This window comes from Hemiscyllium ocellatum, chromosome 23, assembly GCF_020745735.1.
Source record: "Hemiscyllium ocellatum isolate sHemOce1 chromosome 23, sHemOce1.pat.X.cur, whole genome shotgun sequence".
NCBI lineage: Eukaryota > Metazoa > Chordata > Chondrichthyes > Orectolobiformes > Hemiscylliidae > Hemiscyllium > Hemiscyllium ocellatum.
In genome coordinates this window covers 49,383,628-49,400,629 of record NC_083423.1, presented here as the reverse complement: position 1 = coordinate 49,400,629, position 17,002 = coordinate 49,383,628, and the positions used below count along the sequence as shown (strand labels likewise).

The following is a 17,002-nucleotide window of genomic DNA, read 5'->3' as shown; positions in this document are numbered from 1 at the left end:
ATGGTCAGAGGAACACAAGAACCTGATAGACACAAATCACTGAAAATAATGACACACATTACAGGGCAACATAAAACCAAAGCAAATGAAGTATATTTATTTCCTTCTGAAGGGTTAAATTTGAAAATCAGGGAGGTTATGTCAAACTTACATAATTTGAAGAGCTTGAATTGTTGTTTCTGACATCCACAGAATAAAAACGGAAAAAGAAAACATTTATACAGAGGCTATATTGTGTGTTTAAAAATGAACAGTATCACTGCGGGAGCTACAAAGAAAATATACTAGAATATCAGAATTGACTTTCGGGATCGAGAAGAAATGACTGGAGATAATGATATCAAGGTACATAGAACATAGAACAACACAGCGCAGAACAGGCCCTTTGGCCCTCAATGTTGCGCCAACCTGTGAACAAGTCTAAGCACATCCCCCTAAACTATCCCATCATCATCCAAGGACTGTTTAAATGCCCCTAATGTGGCTAAGTTAACTACATTGGCAGGCAGGGCATTCCACACCCTTACCACTCCCTGAATAAGGAACATGCCTCTGACATCTATCTTAAATCTATTACTCCTAACTTGCAGCTATGCTCCCTCATACAAGCTGATGTCATCATCCTTGGAAAAAGACTCTCACTGTCCACCCTATCTAATCATCTTGTATGGCTCTATCAAATCCCCTCTTAGCCTTCTTCTCTCCAATGAGAACAGACCCAAATCCTTCAGCCTTTCCTCATAAGACCTGTCCACCAGACCAGGCAACATCCTAGTAAATCTCCTCTGCACCTTTTCCAATGCTTCCACATCCTTCCTGTTATGGGGCGACCAGGACTGCATACAATAGTCCAAGTGCAGCTGCACTAGCATTTTGTACAGTTGCAGCATGACATCACAGTTCCAGAACTCAAACCCTCTACCAATAAAACCCAACACACCAAATGCCTTCTTAACAGCACAATCAACCTGGATGGCAACTTTCAAGGATCTATGTACATGGACACGAAGATCCCTCTGCACATCCACACTACCAAGAATCTTTCCATTGACCCAGTATTCTGCCATCCTGTTATTCTTCCCAAAGTGAATCACTTCACATTTATCTGCATTAAACTCCATTTGCCACCTCTCAGCCCAATTCTGCAGTTTATCAAAGTCTCCTTGCAACCTGCAACATTCTTCCACACAGTCCACCACTCCACCAACTTTACTGTCATCTGCAAACATACTAGCCTATCTACCTATGCGTGCGTCCAAGTCATTTACAAAAATGACAAACAGCAGTAGTCCCAAAAGAGATTCTTGTGGCACACCACTAGTAACTGGACTCCAGGCTGAATATTTTCCATCAACCACCGCTTTCTTACAGAAAGCCAGTTTCTTATCCAAATTGCTAATTCACCCTCAATACTATGCCTCCACATTTTCTCCAACAGCCTACCAGTCTTCAAGTTCTTGAAAGTTTTTCTTTCTCTTCAACTTTTCATGAGTTTTGGGAATGATGACAAGCCAGCATTTGTTGTCCATACCTAAATTTCTTGAACTGAGTGGGTTGTTTAGGATTGCACGGAGGGCAGTTAAGAATCAATGCTGCAGACCTGGAGTCACATATAGACAGACAGGATAAGGGTGGCAGACTTGTATCCCTGAAGATAACAATCACGAGAGCTTCATTGACATCATTAAAGAAATTAGGTTTTGCTTCTATTGTTTTTAAGTAATGAATTTTAATTTCTATCTGTTGCAGTGCTGGGTTTTGAACTCCAATCCCCAGAACGTTAGCTGAGGTCTCGGGATTACTAGTACAATGACATTCACACTACTTTACTGTCTTCCTTTATAGGGTAGAGACAGTGAAAAGGCTCCTGCTTGTGTGCGAAGGAGAAAAGTCCAGGATTACAGCCCAAAAATACAAGAGAGTCACTAATAAATCTAACAGGTGGTGGAAAAGTAACTTCTATACCTGTACAATTGGAAAGTGAAACTTGCTCCCACCCAGAATAGATTAGTCAAGTTACAAAGATGCATTTAAGGGGAAGCTACATAACCACAAGGCAGAAAGGAATATAATGGTAGATGAAGATGAGTGGGAGGAGGGTCTTGAGCGTAAATATTGCGGAGGATCTGTTGGATTGAATTACCTGTTTCTATGCTGAAATACTTAAATATTGACCCTTTTTTTTAAACTTTAGAATGGGAGGCAGGAGATCATCTCATTGCACGTATCCTATCTAACACAAGGACAGATTGATAGTTGTGCTAATTACCGTAACCCATGACATCAACAGAACTAGAAAGGCCCTCTTAAGTGAGAAAACTACAATTTTGGTTCATCAGTCCAAAGCAAACAAAAAAGCAGTTCAAGAGTTCATAGCGTAACTAACAAGCTGATTTCAGTCTTTGTAGATAAACTGAAACTTAAACATATTCACAGTGGAGGGTGGGAAATAACAAAAAGGAAAATAAAACAACACTTCAATTGGTTACCTCTACTGGAATCCACAACAGCAACTACTTAATTACTTGAAATTCTGACCTAAAACAGGATTGGCTTTTCTTACCAGTGTTGCTAGAGTTCCTTCTTTGCTGTTTACTTTTGGTGAGTCCTTCCATAACATCATCAATTCTCCAGAGCTCCTTTTGAATCTGAGGGCGTTGCTGAGCAGTTAACTCCACCTTGGGAAAAAAAGTAAAGATCCTTTTGACAACAAATACAGCAGTCATGAACACAGATGTTTTATCATGCATGAAATGCATTAAAGAGGTAACAAAAGTGTTTCTGACAACAGTGTTTGGTTAGGCGTGCTGTATGCAAGGAAGAAATGCAATACAGTTGTTATAAATTGGATTAAGTATAAGGAAACTAGTGAACAACGTGCTGACAGTTGTGCTCTGCTGGAGACGTATTTGCTGGAAAAAGAGATTATGTTATTGTTAGTATAAACATGCTCAGACATCAGATCCATCTGTCCAAATACAGCCAGTACCTGAACTTCATCACATTTGTCTAGTTGTTGTTGTAAGTGGGTTCTTGCTAGAGTTACGTCATACTCTAACTTTTCATACTCTTTCCATGTTCTTTCCAGTTCCTAAATCACAAAGTACATAGTTTAAACAGTAGAATTATTTCATTTTAAATGTACAATCGGTTCCATTCTTCAAAACAATCCTACATGCTATACACCAGGATTAACTTAATTGGGAAAGTTGTAATCTTACATTTTGAACGAAGAGGAGGCAAATCAAAATCAAATTCACAATCTCTTTCTTTAAATTTACTGAACAAAACAATTTGAAAACTAATCTGCACTTACAAAGAAATGGAAAATCAAAAAATTGTACATATGTTTTAGCTGATAAAAACTTTGGCAGGAGATTTTAATCTTTCAAAGATTAAATTCCTAAAAACGTGAAATTCTAAAGGAACAAATGGACATATTTCTGGTTTAAAATGGGTGGGTGAATAATTTCTCCTTAACAGATGGGTCATAAATGTGAATCTGGGAAAAGGCTTCCGATTTCTGGCACTCAGATTAGCCACCAGGTGGGGTGTAAGGGCTGACTATAGCAACTTCTTCAGTTTATGTGCTGACCAGCTTCCCTCCACAATTTTGGGAATCGAGTGAAATGCTCATTGACTCCCTGTTAATGATACAGCAAAAGATTATTGGTATAATCTTGCATTAATCAGCTCTGCAGAATATGGTGTGCTAAAGTGATACTCAAAAGGATACATATAATCAGAAAAGTCCTGAAGTGTTTTGAATATATATCCTATGCAAAGTAAAAACTCACCAACAGTTTATGTGGGAGTATAACATGCGAACAGAACATTTAAAAAAGAACTACAAGCTAAAGCAGACCTGGCCTTCAGACTTTACTACAAATAACAAATGGCATAGTGACTACAACTCACTGTGGTGGTTCTTGATATCTCCCGACAAGTGCTGAGCAATCCATTTTGTAAAACGTCTCTTTGTAAGGCCACACTTTGCACTACAGTAGGATTTTCTGCATTCATTTCAATCTCCTGACTTGCAGCCAGTAAAGCTTGTTCAAGCGTATGCTACAAGAGTCAAAGCAGTATGTATAATTTAGTCTGAATTTAATATATTTACTAGAGATATGCATTATGTTGAAATGAAGTAATTTGATCATAATTTCTTACTTTTTCCTTATGCAGCTGCTGCAACTTCTCTTCTTGCTCACAAACAACCTTATCCTGCTCACATAATTGGCTCAGTTTACCCTACAACAGAAAGCACAAAGATTGACAAAATAACAATAACTCTCCACCAGAGTAGCACATGGCTTTTAACATTCCTTCAAGTTCAGCAATTGCTGAAAGCGTACATCAAGAAAAATGTGAACCTAAGTGTTTCTTTCTAACAAATTTCTAGAACAACTCTTCCAGTCAAAGCAAACCAGCATTCCCTGCTTGAGAACACTAATCTCACATTTTGAATAAAGGTAAATCAGTAACCAGGTTCATAATCTCTTCTGGTTTATTGAACAATATAATTTGAAAAATAACCTGCATTTGCAAACTAATGGAATATCAAAATATTGTTTTTATGTTGTAGCTGATAAATATTTTGGAAGATTAAAATCTCCCGAAACAGATTTAAATTCTTAAACAATGTGGAATTCTAAAATGATAAATGGACTTACTTCTGGTTGAAAATGGGTGGGGCGAATAACCTCTCATCAAGAGATGGGTCAGAAATGTGAGTACAGTTAGCAAACTGCATACTACTGATTTTACCATCTATTTCAATGTAATCACTGCTTTGGGTTTGCCCTGGGTCAGAAAAGAGTGGTCAAGACAAGTGTCAGAACTATCAGATTCAGTAATGAAGTTTATTTTCCCAACACAGCTTGTGGAAGAGGAGGAAGTGTAATCTTTTCCACCAACACCCCCAAGAAACCTACCACAATCTTCCCTTCAGTGGTCAATCAATTTCTTCTTTCCAGCTTCAAAGTCCTTCCTTTTTTGTAGTCATGCTGCAGCTGTCTAGCATCAGGCTTCCCAGCCTAAAGAAGTCCAGCCCCTTGATCTGGACATTTGAATGTATGATTGAAGAGTAGAAATATGAAGAAATTCTGATGAAGAATCACCAGACTTGAAATGTTAACTCTACTTTCTTCCTACATGCTGCCAGACCAGTTTCATCAGCAATTTCTGTTTTTGTTTAAGAATCTATTGACTTTGCCCTTAAAAACATAAGGCTCTCTGATTCAATCTTGAAGGTAGAGTTTCAAAGTTGCATAATCCTTCAAAAATAAGCTCTCTGAATCTCTGTCCTGAAAGGGTGAACAAAAAGTTTTGAACAGTGTCCCTATTAATGGACCCATCCACAAGAGGAAATAGGCTTTCTACATCCACACTGTCAAGACCATTTCAGGATCTACTCTGTTTTTATTACCATACATTGTTGTTATATCTGTTGTACTTCAATCAAGTGGGTGGCACGGTGGCTCAGTGGTTAGCATTGCTGCCTCTCAGTGCCAGGGTCTGGGTTCGATTCTCACCTCAAGCAACTATCTATTTGGAGTTTGCACATTCTCCCCGTGTTTGTGTGGGTTTCCTCCAGGTGCTCCAGTTTTCTCCCAGTCCAAAGATGTGCAGATCAGGTGAATTGGCCTTGCTAAATTGCCCATAGTGTTTGGTGCATTAGTCAGGGGTATATATAGGGCAGGGGAATGGGTCTGGGTGGGTTACTCTTTGGAGGGGCAGTGTGGACTTGTTGGGCTGAAGGGCCTATTTGCACAATTTAATCAAGTCATTTTTCACTCTTCAACGAATTGGACCAGAAATATTAACTCTGATTTCTCTGCATAGAAGCTGCTACACTTGCTGAGCTTTTCCAGCAATTTCTGTTTTTGTTTCCGATTTCCACCATCCACTGTTCTTTTGGTTTTTACTGTATTCTGCCCTCTGTATGATTTGCCAGTACAGCACACAAAACAATACTTTATTCTGTATCTTGGTAAATGTGACAATAAATCAAACTCAAATCCCAACTTCGCTTCTTAAATTTCAGGAAGTACAACCTTATTTATTAAACCCCTTCCTATCATTTAACCCTTGGGAATAAATTATCATTCCAGAAAATCCACACTTCACTCCCTAATGTGTGGTGCTCACAGTACCCCAGGTGCAGCGTAACCTACGACTGAAGCAGATTTCTGACCTTTTGTATTTTATTTCCCAAGATATAACATGGATAGATGTTCCCTGGCACACCATATCAATCAAATTTTAAAAAACTCAACTATATTTATTAGGCACATCTACTCTTTATAAATCCACATTAGCCCTTTGATCAGGTGAAATTTTTTAAGAACTGAAAGAACTGCGGATGCTGTGAATCAGAAGCAAAAAGTGAAGTTGCATGAGCTGCTGAGCTTTTCTGACAACTTCTGTTTTTGCTTGTGAAAATTTTTAAGGTTTAGGTAATCCAGTTATTTTAGATTCTGATTTCAAATGAAACAGTTCTAAACCTAAAGAAAACATTCTCAGTCAAGCTTTTTTAGTTTTCTAGGTGAGAAAGGGAAATAAAAAGAAAATAGTGGATCGAATTAGTGAATGATCATTTCCTTGGCAATCTAAGATTCATAATTGAGTAATCAATTGACCAAGAATATTAATTAAACATAAGACAGAAATAAAGCATTCTTGGTAACAAAAAGCAATTTTGGTACTGCATGATTTTTATTAAGGAGGCAAATGTATGTTTAACATATATCACTCAATACCAGGCTATAGTCCAACGGGTTTATTTGGAAGTATTAGTTTTCAGAGCACCACTCCTTCCTCAGGTAGTTGTGGAGCAGGTTCATACGGCACCAAGTGGCCACAGTGTCATGCAATTGAAACAACATATTGGACAAACCTAGATTGCTGTTAAGTCTTTCATCTTTAGAGAGGGTTGCAGCTTTTGGCCATTAATATGTAATTGCCAGAACTTCTTTAAGTCACATTCTCAACATAACTTCAGATTTTATTAAAACAAAAGGTGTCATCTCAGCTCAGACTATGTACTAAAGGTGTCAAGTTAGAGTGTCTGTAGGCCAATCTTGAGACAGACTGGTTCTATTTCCAAAGTAGGAGTTTATAAAATGTTGCATGGATTGACTACCTGAGAGTTGTCTGCTTTTTGAGCAAAATAGAATTTATCTGCAAATACAATTCTGCAAATGCAAATTCGCTGCATAAACTTATGTGTGTGTGTGTGTGTGTGTGCGTGCGCCCATGTAAAGGGGCGGGGGGGAGAAGAGGAGCACACGCATGCAGGCGAGTGTGTGCATGAGAGTTTGAGTATGCGTGAGTGTGTGTGTTTGCATGTGTGCTTGCTTGATAGAAGTGTGCATGAGTGTGACAGAACATAAGCCTGTGAAATGTGTGCGCGCGTGGGTGAGAGTGTGGGGGTTGTACGTGGGTGTGTCTGTGTATGCAAGAGTGTGTGTCTGTATGCACAAGACTATGGTGTTGTCTGACCTGAACCCAACGTTGCGGTTGAGGCCATCTTCATGGGGACCGAACTTGGCTGTCAGCCACTCTATGTTGTTGCGTATCCCAAAGTCCGTCTTGGAGGATGGTCACCTGAAAATTTGAGGCAGACAGACAGACTCGAACCTCACACCTTTTAATACATTGTCTGAGCTGAGATGTCACCTTTTTCTTAAAATAAAACCTTAAGTTATCTTGGGAATGTGACTTAAAAGAAGTTCAGGGATTTACATATTAATGAACTGAAGGCTGCAACCCACACTAAAAGATAAAAGACTTAACAGGAATCCATATTTGTTCAATATATTGTTTCAAATGCATGCCACCGAATGTTTTGCTATAAATTCGTTATCTTATGATCCTGTTGCCTGAACTGCTGTGCTTTTCCAGCACCAATCCAGAATTATGATCCTGTTCCACAACTACTTGATGAAGGAGCAGCTCTCCAAAAGCTAGTACTTCCAAATAAATCTGCTGTATATAACCTGGTGTTATGTAATTTTTAACTTTGTCTACCCCAGTCCAATACCAACACCCCCACATCATTGATATACATCAAAAGACATAATCCAACTTAAAAAATTGCACATACTATTTCCTTAGAATACTTTACAAAAACTTAGTTGCATCTCACCATAAAATAAGACACAATTAGTCAAAACTGTGGGATCAAAAAACTAGAAAACATTTTCACATACATCAATGTCCAGATTTTCACGTCTGTGGCTGTATAAAGTTTCTCTGTAATCATCTTGCTGAGCCAGCTATAAGAACATGAGTAAGAAAAAAATAATGAAGTTAAAATCTCAATGGATTAATTGAAAAAGAGAAGTTCAGCAATGTGGTGCCCCAGGTGTTAGTCTAAATTGATGGGAGCTTGTGTTGAAGATAGGGTAACAACATGTAGCATTGATTCTTCAATCTATACAGAGTTCAAACAAGGTTCCCAATGGGATTGATGAATTTAGCCCTCGGGTTAAACAGTTCATGATTTATTTTTATCATGAAATATGAAAGATGAATGTTATCTTTAGTAAGAAAGATAAAAATTCCATAGGAAAAAATCTTTCTCAGAAATAAAGAGATCCCAGGTTATAGAATGTATTCTTACAACAGAACATTTATACTTACACTGAACAAAGAATTAACTATTTAAATTATTTCCTTTGAAAAATAAAGTATCAATGCATAATGCACAATGCACAATGTGACTTTTCTTTTGCCTGTATTTTGAATGGTGTTACTAACCTACATACAACGCAATTAATATTTAACGGTATTAAATATTTAAAATCATTCAAGAAAAATGCTGCAGATTCAAGAAACCTAAAATTAAAAGAAATTTCTGGAAGGACTTAACAAAGAAACAAAGTTAACATTTTTTAAGAGAAGTCATATTGGACTTGAAATGCTAACCCTTTCTCTGTCTCCATAAATGCTGCTAGACTTGCTGCACATTTACATTGCACTGATTTTATTTCAAAAATTACATCAAGGCATGACATTTTCAGAGGTAAGTATGTGTATGATAAAATGTATGAAGCACAACAATCTACCTTTTATCACTACATTCCAAGTGATGAGGCAATATTTTGTTTGTTCAACTTAATAAGGTAATATTGTAAATACTTGTCAAAGTTAATGCAAACCACGTAACAGAAACATGGTCCATAATAATAACATAAGTAGTTGGAACAGGATTAGGCCATCTGGCCTTTCGAGAATGCTCTGCCATTCAATAGGAAAATGGCTGATCTTTTCATAGACTCAGCTCCACTTACCCACGCTCTCACTGTATCCCTTAATTCCTTTATTGTTCAAAAAAATTTATCTTAGCTTTAAAAAAGTTTTCTGAAGTAGCATCAACAACTTCACTGGGCAGGGAGTTCCATAGATTCAGAACCCACTGGGTGAAGAAGTTCCTTCTCAATTCAGTCCTATATCTGATCCCCCCCACCAATTTTGAGGCTATGCCCTCTTGTTCTAGTTTCACTTGCCAGTGGAAACATCTTCTCTACTTCTATTTTATCTATTCCCTTCAGAATTTTATGTTTCTATAAGATCTCCTCTCATTTTTCTGAATTCCAATGAATATAACCCCAGTCTACTCAGTCTGTCGTCTCAAGGCAACCCGCTCAACTCTGGAACCAACCTAGTGATCCTCCTGTGCACCCCCTCCAGTGCATCCTTCCTCAAGTAAGGAGACCAAAACTGTATTCAGTTCTCCAGGTGTGGCCTCACCAGCACCCTGTACAGCTGCAACATAACCTCTCTGCTTTAAACTCAATCCCTTTAGCAATGAAGGACAGAATTCCATTTGCCTTCCTAAATACTTGCTATACCTGCAGACCAACCTTCTGCGACTCATACACAAGAACACCCAGGTCCCTCTGCATAGCAGCATGCTGTAACTTTTTACCATTCAAGTAATAATCCTTTTTACTGTTATTCCTACCGAAATGAATGACTTCACATTTATTAACATTGTATTCCATCTGCCAGGCATTTGCCCACTCACTCAAAGCACCTTAGTGTCACCTGCAAACTTACACAGCCCTCTGCACACTTTGCTCTGCCATTCATCTTAGTGTCATCTGCAAACTTTGACACCCTACACGTGGTCCCTAATTCCAAATTATCTGTATAAATTGGGAAGAATTGAGGTCCCAACACCAATCCCTGAGGCATTCCACTAGTTACTGATTGCCAACCAGAAGAGCACTCATTTATCCCCACTCTTTGCTTCCTATTAGTCAACCAATTCTCTATCCATGCTTTATAGTGCATCTTTATCTTATGCAGCAGCCAGCTGTGTGGCACCTTCTCGAAGGCCTTTAGAAAATCTAGGTACACACATCCACTGGTGCCCGTTGTCCACCTTGCTCGTAATGTCTTCATAATATTCCAAAAGATTAGTTAAGCATTACCTGCCCTTCACGAACCCACAGGGCGTCTGCCCAACAGGATAATTTCTATCGAGATGGCTTGCTATTTCTTCCTTGATAATACACTCAAGCATCTTCCTCACTACAGAGGCTAAGCTCACAAGTCTATAATTCCCAATCTTTTGTCTATGTCAATTTTTAAACAGTGGCGTCAGCTTTGCTGTTTTCCAATCTGCTGGGACTGCCCCAGAGTCCAGCGAATTTTGGAAAACCACCACAAGTGCACTTGCTATTTCACCCGCCATCTCTTTTAGTACTCTGGGATGCATTCCATCAGAGCCAGGAGACTTGCCTATCCTGAGCTCCATTACCTTATCCAACACTACCTCTTCAGTAATAATGGTTATTTCCAGGTCCTCATCTACCTTAGTCTCTTTGTCAATCCTGGCATGTTATTAATATCCTCCACTGTGAAGACTGATACAGAATACTTGTTTAATGCCTCGGCCATTTCCTCATATCCCATAACTTAATGCCCTTTCTCATCCTCTAAAAGACCAATGTTTACTTTAATCACTCTTTTTCGTTTTACATATTTATAGAAACTTTTGCAATCTGTCTTTATATTCTGTGCTCGTTTTTTTCTTATACTCCCATCTTACTTTTCTTTATAGCTCTTTTGTGGCTTCCTGTTGACCAATCTTCTAGTTTCCTGCTGTTCTTGCCCACTTTATATGCCTTCTCTTTCAATTTGTTAGACACCCATTGCAGATTACCCCTTTTCTTACAGTCCTTCCTTTTCACTGGAATATACTTTTGCTCAGCATTTTGAAAAATTGCTTTGACAATCCTCCACTGCTTGTCAACTGTCGCACCATAAAATCTTTGTTTCCAGTCTATTTTAGCCAAGTCCTCCCTCATTCTATTGTAGTCTCCCTCATTTAAGCATAGGACTCTGGTATTGGAGTTTATCTTCACACTTTTCATCTGTATTCTAAATTCAACCATACTGTAATCGCTCCTTCCAGGAGGATCACTAATTATGAGGTCATTAATTATTCCTGTCTCATTACACAGGACCAAATCTAGAATAGCTTGCTCCCTCATTGATTCCATTACATACTGTTCAAGAAAACTCTCAGATACACTCAACGAACTCCTCCTCAAAGCTACCCTGGCTGAGATGGTTCAAAAATGATTTATTTCTTCTTCTGCAGATAGATAGTGTAAAGATCTCAGCCTCATAATATATTAAACAGAAGTCTGATTTTATAGTCAAAACTTAATAGCAGTGAGCTAAATCCTATACTGCACATCAACCAGCAAAGCTCAGTGCTATTAGCAGGTTCCAGAGCTATGAATTAACAATAAAGTTAAATTGAGTTGATATCATATTGGGGAAATTTGTAACACATATCACAACTGTAAAATGTAGGCAATATTGCAGGAGAGACAGAAGTTTGGATGTTCCCAGCTGAATTATTTGAATACATATATTAATACTTTTTTTTGGGTAAGGCAACCATCGTCTGGAAATTTAGCTTCTAGAAGTGACAAATTGAAGCAAATGTCAGACATGTTTGAAATTCCCTTTTAAAACAGGCAATATAAACTGGGAATAAAACTATTCTGTGCCATTAGTAACAAACCACATTGTCATATGCTTTTCCCTTTTTTAGATTTTCCATTGAAGAAAACGGGAAGGGCGGTGCTATGATGCTGCAGAAGAGTCAGTCAACTTGCTTGATGCAAGTTGTCTGAATGGAACATGTTCATCTTATCCCTTGTGAACAATTACAGGAGTAATACAGTTAAAAAAATCACATAACCCTGGTTATAGTCCAACAGGTTTATTTGGAAGCACTAGCTTTCGGAGTGCTGCTCCTTCATCAGGTGGTTGTGGAATATAAGATCGTTGGACACAGAATTTATTGCAAAAGTTTACTGTGTGACGTAACTGAAATTACATCTTGAAAAAGACCGGGATTGTTTGTTAAGTCTTTCATCTTTTAGAATGGGCATGTTGGTTTCAGATTTTTTCATAAGAAAATCACAGAACTTTTTTTATATATAAAGTTATATTCTCAAGCGAACTTTAACAATAGGTACCACGCTGGCTCAGATAATGCAATGAAGGTGTGAATCTAAGATTCTGTAAATCTCTATTTTAGATTAGAATCAGTCTGAACATTGGGGCACAGACAGCTTCACACCTTCAATGCATTATCTGGGCCTAATGGCACCTATTGTTAACTTCACCTGAGAATGTAACTTTAAGAAAGTTCTGGGATTTTCATACGAAAGAACTGAAACCAATACGCCCATTCTAAAAGATGAGAGACTTAACGAACAATCCAGGTCTTTTTCAATATGTAATTTCAGCTACATCATATTGTAAACCTTTGCTACAAATTCCATGTCCTATGATCTTATACTCCATAACCACCTGAAGGAGCAGCGCTCCGAAAGTTAATACTTCCAAATAAACTTGTTGGACTATAAACTGGTATTGTGTGATTTTTAACTTTGTACACCCCAATCCAACATCGGCACCTCCAAATCCTGTTTTACACAAAATACTTGCACAAATTATCTGATCACAGCTTATATAATCAGTCAGTTTATGAATATATTCATCAAGTTAACTATCTATCCTGTCAGCTTAATATCAAAGAATATATATTATCTGGTCAACTTTGTAATCCTATTTTACTAAGAAAAGCTGAGACGTCCATACCACCAAGCCAGTGTCACTTGGGCAGTTAACATATATTCTTCTCAAGGGTAAAACCAACCTTACCTCAAAATGCAGCTGCAAATCAGAATGTTCATTTTATACATTTTGCACTACAAATCTGCAATACTACATGCTTATGTGAGAAAGGCAAGAAACAGTTAATAGTTTACACACGAGTTTAATTAATTTAGAATTCCCTTTTGTCAGTACATGGAGTATTATTCACAAGATCACCAAAAGTACCTTGCACCTGAACTTAAAACACATATAGGTTGAAGACAGTATAGACACAAACTGCAAACTACAACATTTCTGCTGCTTCTGCTTTATGTACATTTAAGCATGCTGTCACAACTGCCATGCAGAAACACTGAGCTATGTTGAAAACACAGTTGGGGATCACGTTTGTAATCAACTTCAGACTACTTTGTGGTTACACATTTAGGATGTATGAGCGAAGGTCAGTGTATGAATAAACAACAGCGCTATATTTATACTTCAGTAAAGTTTTGCAAAATAATTATGCTTTTGTTTTGAAATTTAAAAATTTGAAATAAATTAGAAATCTTCAGCAACAGAATTCCAGTCAAACTTCAGCTACCTCAGATATTAAGACTGACCCATACTTCTGTAAATTATGAAACCATTTCATAAATCCATTTTGATATGATTTGTTACTGTAACAAATCAGTGGATTCTTTTTCTTATGTTTTACAACATTACTTGTTCCATATGAAATTAATTTCAGTCTGGGACTTGTTAGACTTGCCTGTACAATTCCAAAACCAGATCTAAAACATAAGGGAGTAAGTATATCTTCAGCAGTGTTTGCAGCAAAGCATAACGTATGTTTTGAATGGTAAAATAAGCCATGCTAAACACTATTTCAGCATTGTTCAAATGCATGGATGAATGTCACTGAAGTAAATAAGAACTCTAGGGTATGATTTAACTGAAAGCTGCCATACACAGGGCTCTGTGATTAAGCAAAGCAATCAATATCCAAGACCTTACTTGCTTGTATACTTGTGGCCTTGGTGCTGAGTTCTCAATCATTGTGTGAACCGTGGCGATTAAAGGTTCATTTTCTTTCATCTATTTCAAATCAGGAGGAGCATACAGTAAACATCAGTTTACAGCATGGCTGGATTTAAAAGATGAAACAGTGATTATAGCTCCTGCTTTTTGGAATCGGTACCAAAGCCTTTTGCAAGCATTATACACCAAACTGAAAAAAAAGGTTCTCGGGGTACTAGATATAAAGAAATTGGAAAGTTCCAAAGTCTGATCACAAAATTCTGTTGACAACGTATTGGTAAAATTTAATCATTTGGTAAATTTGTATTATTTCAACAGGTTTAAGTTTTATTCAAAATAAACGATAATATTTTCAGTATGATACTGTGGTGAAATGCTTGAAACTCAGGCAAAATACTTCTTTTTCCTGCAGTAAGAGGTAAAATATGGAGCTTACTCATTTTCCATTTCACATTTTTTTATCACTGAAAATATGGAGCTTGCTAGTTTTCCATTTTTTTTATGTCCAAGTACTCAAAAATCCAAGATTTTTAATGGAGCTATAAATGATTCAATAATATCATCTCTTACCTCCCACAACAGCCAGAAGTTTAAAAACACAAGACTTTTTTTCGAAGAGAACCATCATAAAGTCCTAAATACTAAAAAAAATGAATGCATACACACTGGTGTATCTCAGTTCTTCCTACTAATGGAGATTTTACATTGCCTATTCTCTGATGAGATAACACATTTTGTTTTTAAAATTAGCCAAAGCCTCTTTGTAGAATATCAATTCACAAGCAGACCCTGGAAGTTTAAACTTTGAACATACTTAAGGACTGTAATACACCAACATGTATATACAAATCTTTATAACTTATTGTGCAGTATGTCTTTGCATTGAATAGAAGTTACAGAATTAACATTTAAAGATGAATTGCACGTATACTGTCAAAATAATGTTGCTTAATATATGTTATTTAAATGATCAATATAACAAACTCAAACTCATTCAAGACTTGGGTCTGAATCTTATCATCTGAGTTTTAGCATGAATGACAGGGTGATTTTTGGGTCAACCTGAACACACGAGTAGCAGAATTACTAGTTGAATTTCTGGAAGGCATTGAAATCACCTCTAAGATAACTGTTCAATTAAGAATAGCAGGCAAGATTGTACACAAGTATACAGGGTTTAAAATGCCAATGATGGCCTTAACAGTGATTAAACAGAGATTTATAGTGTGGTGCCTTGGAGGTGCTACCTCTGAAGAAAGTGAATGGGAAGGTCTATAGCACCCCTTAGGAGTGAATGTTTCTTGCAGGAATTGCCACTAATTTCTTCACCAAGATCATGAGCAGTAACATCAGCCTCAGAGACTTGCCTTGTCACTGCAAGCCTCTGCCAATGGCTGATCTCAGACTTGTCACTTTATAATGCTGACAGCACAGTACAGTAACGTGCTGTACACTGGCCTCCTCGATGGTGCCGCAGTACATACGGTGTGTGTGACCTGTCTATTCTTTGCGAAAAGTCAGTGAAAATACAAAATTTCTCTCAACAGCCTCCTTAATTATGTGATTGCCTTCCCGTGGTGCCAGCTGGTTGCTGACAAAATTTCCAACCCATTCCAGGAAAGGAAGGAAGTTTACAGGAAGAAGTCAGGATACTCATCTGGCAGCCTCATCCTCCTATTCTTCCCTAAACACCCATCCACCCACCTCAAATGGCCTGGAAAATTTCCCAGACAATTATGCAGTTATTATCATCAGCCAGTTAAGCCACTTCTCAAATTTCCTTCACTTGTCAATAACTTTTCGAAGACTGAATTAACACAAATAGGCAGTTCCAATCATTACAAATAATAAGCTTCCATAGAAAGTTCTCAGTGGGTCTCTAAAGAATGAACATTTATGAATTCTGAGAAATCACTCCTCTTGAGTAGATCATCATCAAGTTATAAAATGCTTTAGTTTGCTTCATTTTATGGAGAGTAGGGTACTGAGGAACAAGGTAACAAAACATTTAAAAGCAAGACTGGAAACACTAACAGATACATGGTTCAAAAATTCTGCACATTTGGAACAGGTCCCTCTTTTTGCTATTAAGTTAGTTGAAGAATTCTTGGTGACACAACAAAGTAACTCATGCAATGGGAAACTCAACATGACAAAACAATTAATTTCTAGTACTCCCACCTGATAATCCAAATACATGAGATTTCTTTGAAGGTGATGAATAAGGATATCATTCTAACAGGCAGCAATAAAGAAGAACAGATAATTTAAAATAAGAAAGAGGACAAAGAACAGCAGACTATAAATATTTTTAAAAGGATTCCAGGAATTTAATGAAACATTCACTGACACAAGGTTGCAACAGTAAAGGTACCAGTCAAGTTAAGAAACACCAACTCAGTTATAAATGAAAAGCCAAAGGCAAATTTAAGCATTTGTTTGAAAAGTACATGGATCAATCTTGAACAAGAAAAACTTGAATTGAAAAAACTCGCATAGCTGTGGGGAAAAAGGAGACTGGAACCAATTGCTAGTTCTTTCAAACACAAGATGGACCAAAAGGCCTCCCTCTTTGCTAGAGGTTTCTATTTTCTGCAATGGCAAACTAGGCAATTAAAAATAAATAGTTCTGTCACAAAAACTAGACGTATCCCTCAAAGACACAATTCACTAAACAATTACTTTCAGTGCTCACAGTTTCAAACACAACATTGTTAAGTTCAGCATTTTGATTCTTATCTCCCAACCAAAATATTACACATATTTGTACCAGTAAGTAAACTCTTTTTTACAAAATGGAACAACGGTAACCGTACACAGTCAAGGG

General features: G+C 37.4%; 1 protein-coding gene across 4 annotated transcripts in view; it reads right to left on the bottom strand.

Annotated features, from left to right (window-relative positions):
* The window catches only part of plekha5 (pleckstrin homology domain containing, family A member 5), a 341,912-nt gene that overhangs the window by 44,935 nt on the left and 279,975 nt on the right, over positions 1-17,002 (bottom strand). For all 4 annotated transcript variants that reach the window (XM_060842972.1, XM_060842969.1, XM_060842970.1 and 1 more), the window contains 5 exons: positions 8,214-8,279; positions 4,171-4,251; positions 3,919-4,068; positions 2,990-3,091; positions 2,564-2,678 (listed from right to left, as the gene is read on the bottom strand). In XM_060842972.1, coding sequence (XP_060698955.1) covers positions 2,564-2,678; positions 2,990-3,091; positions 3,919-4,068; positions 4,171-4,251; positions 8,214-8,279 — 514 coding nt within the window. The remainder of the gene's footprint in view (positions 1-2,563; positions 2,679-2,989; positions 3,092-3,918; positions 4,069-4,170; positions 4,252-8,213; positions 8,280-17,002) is intronic.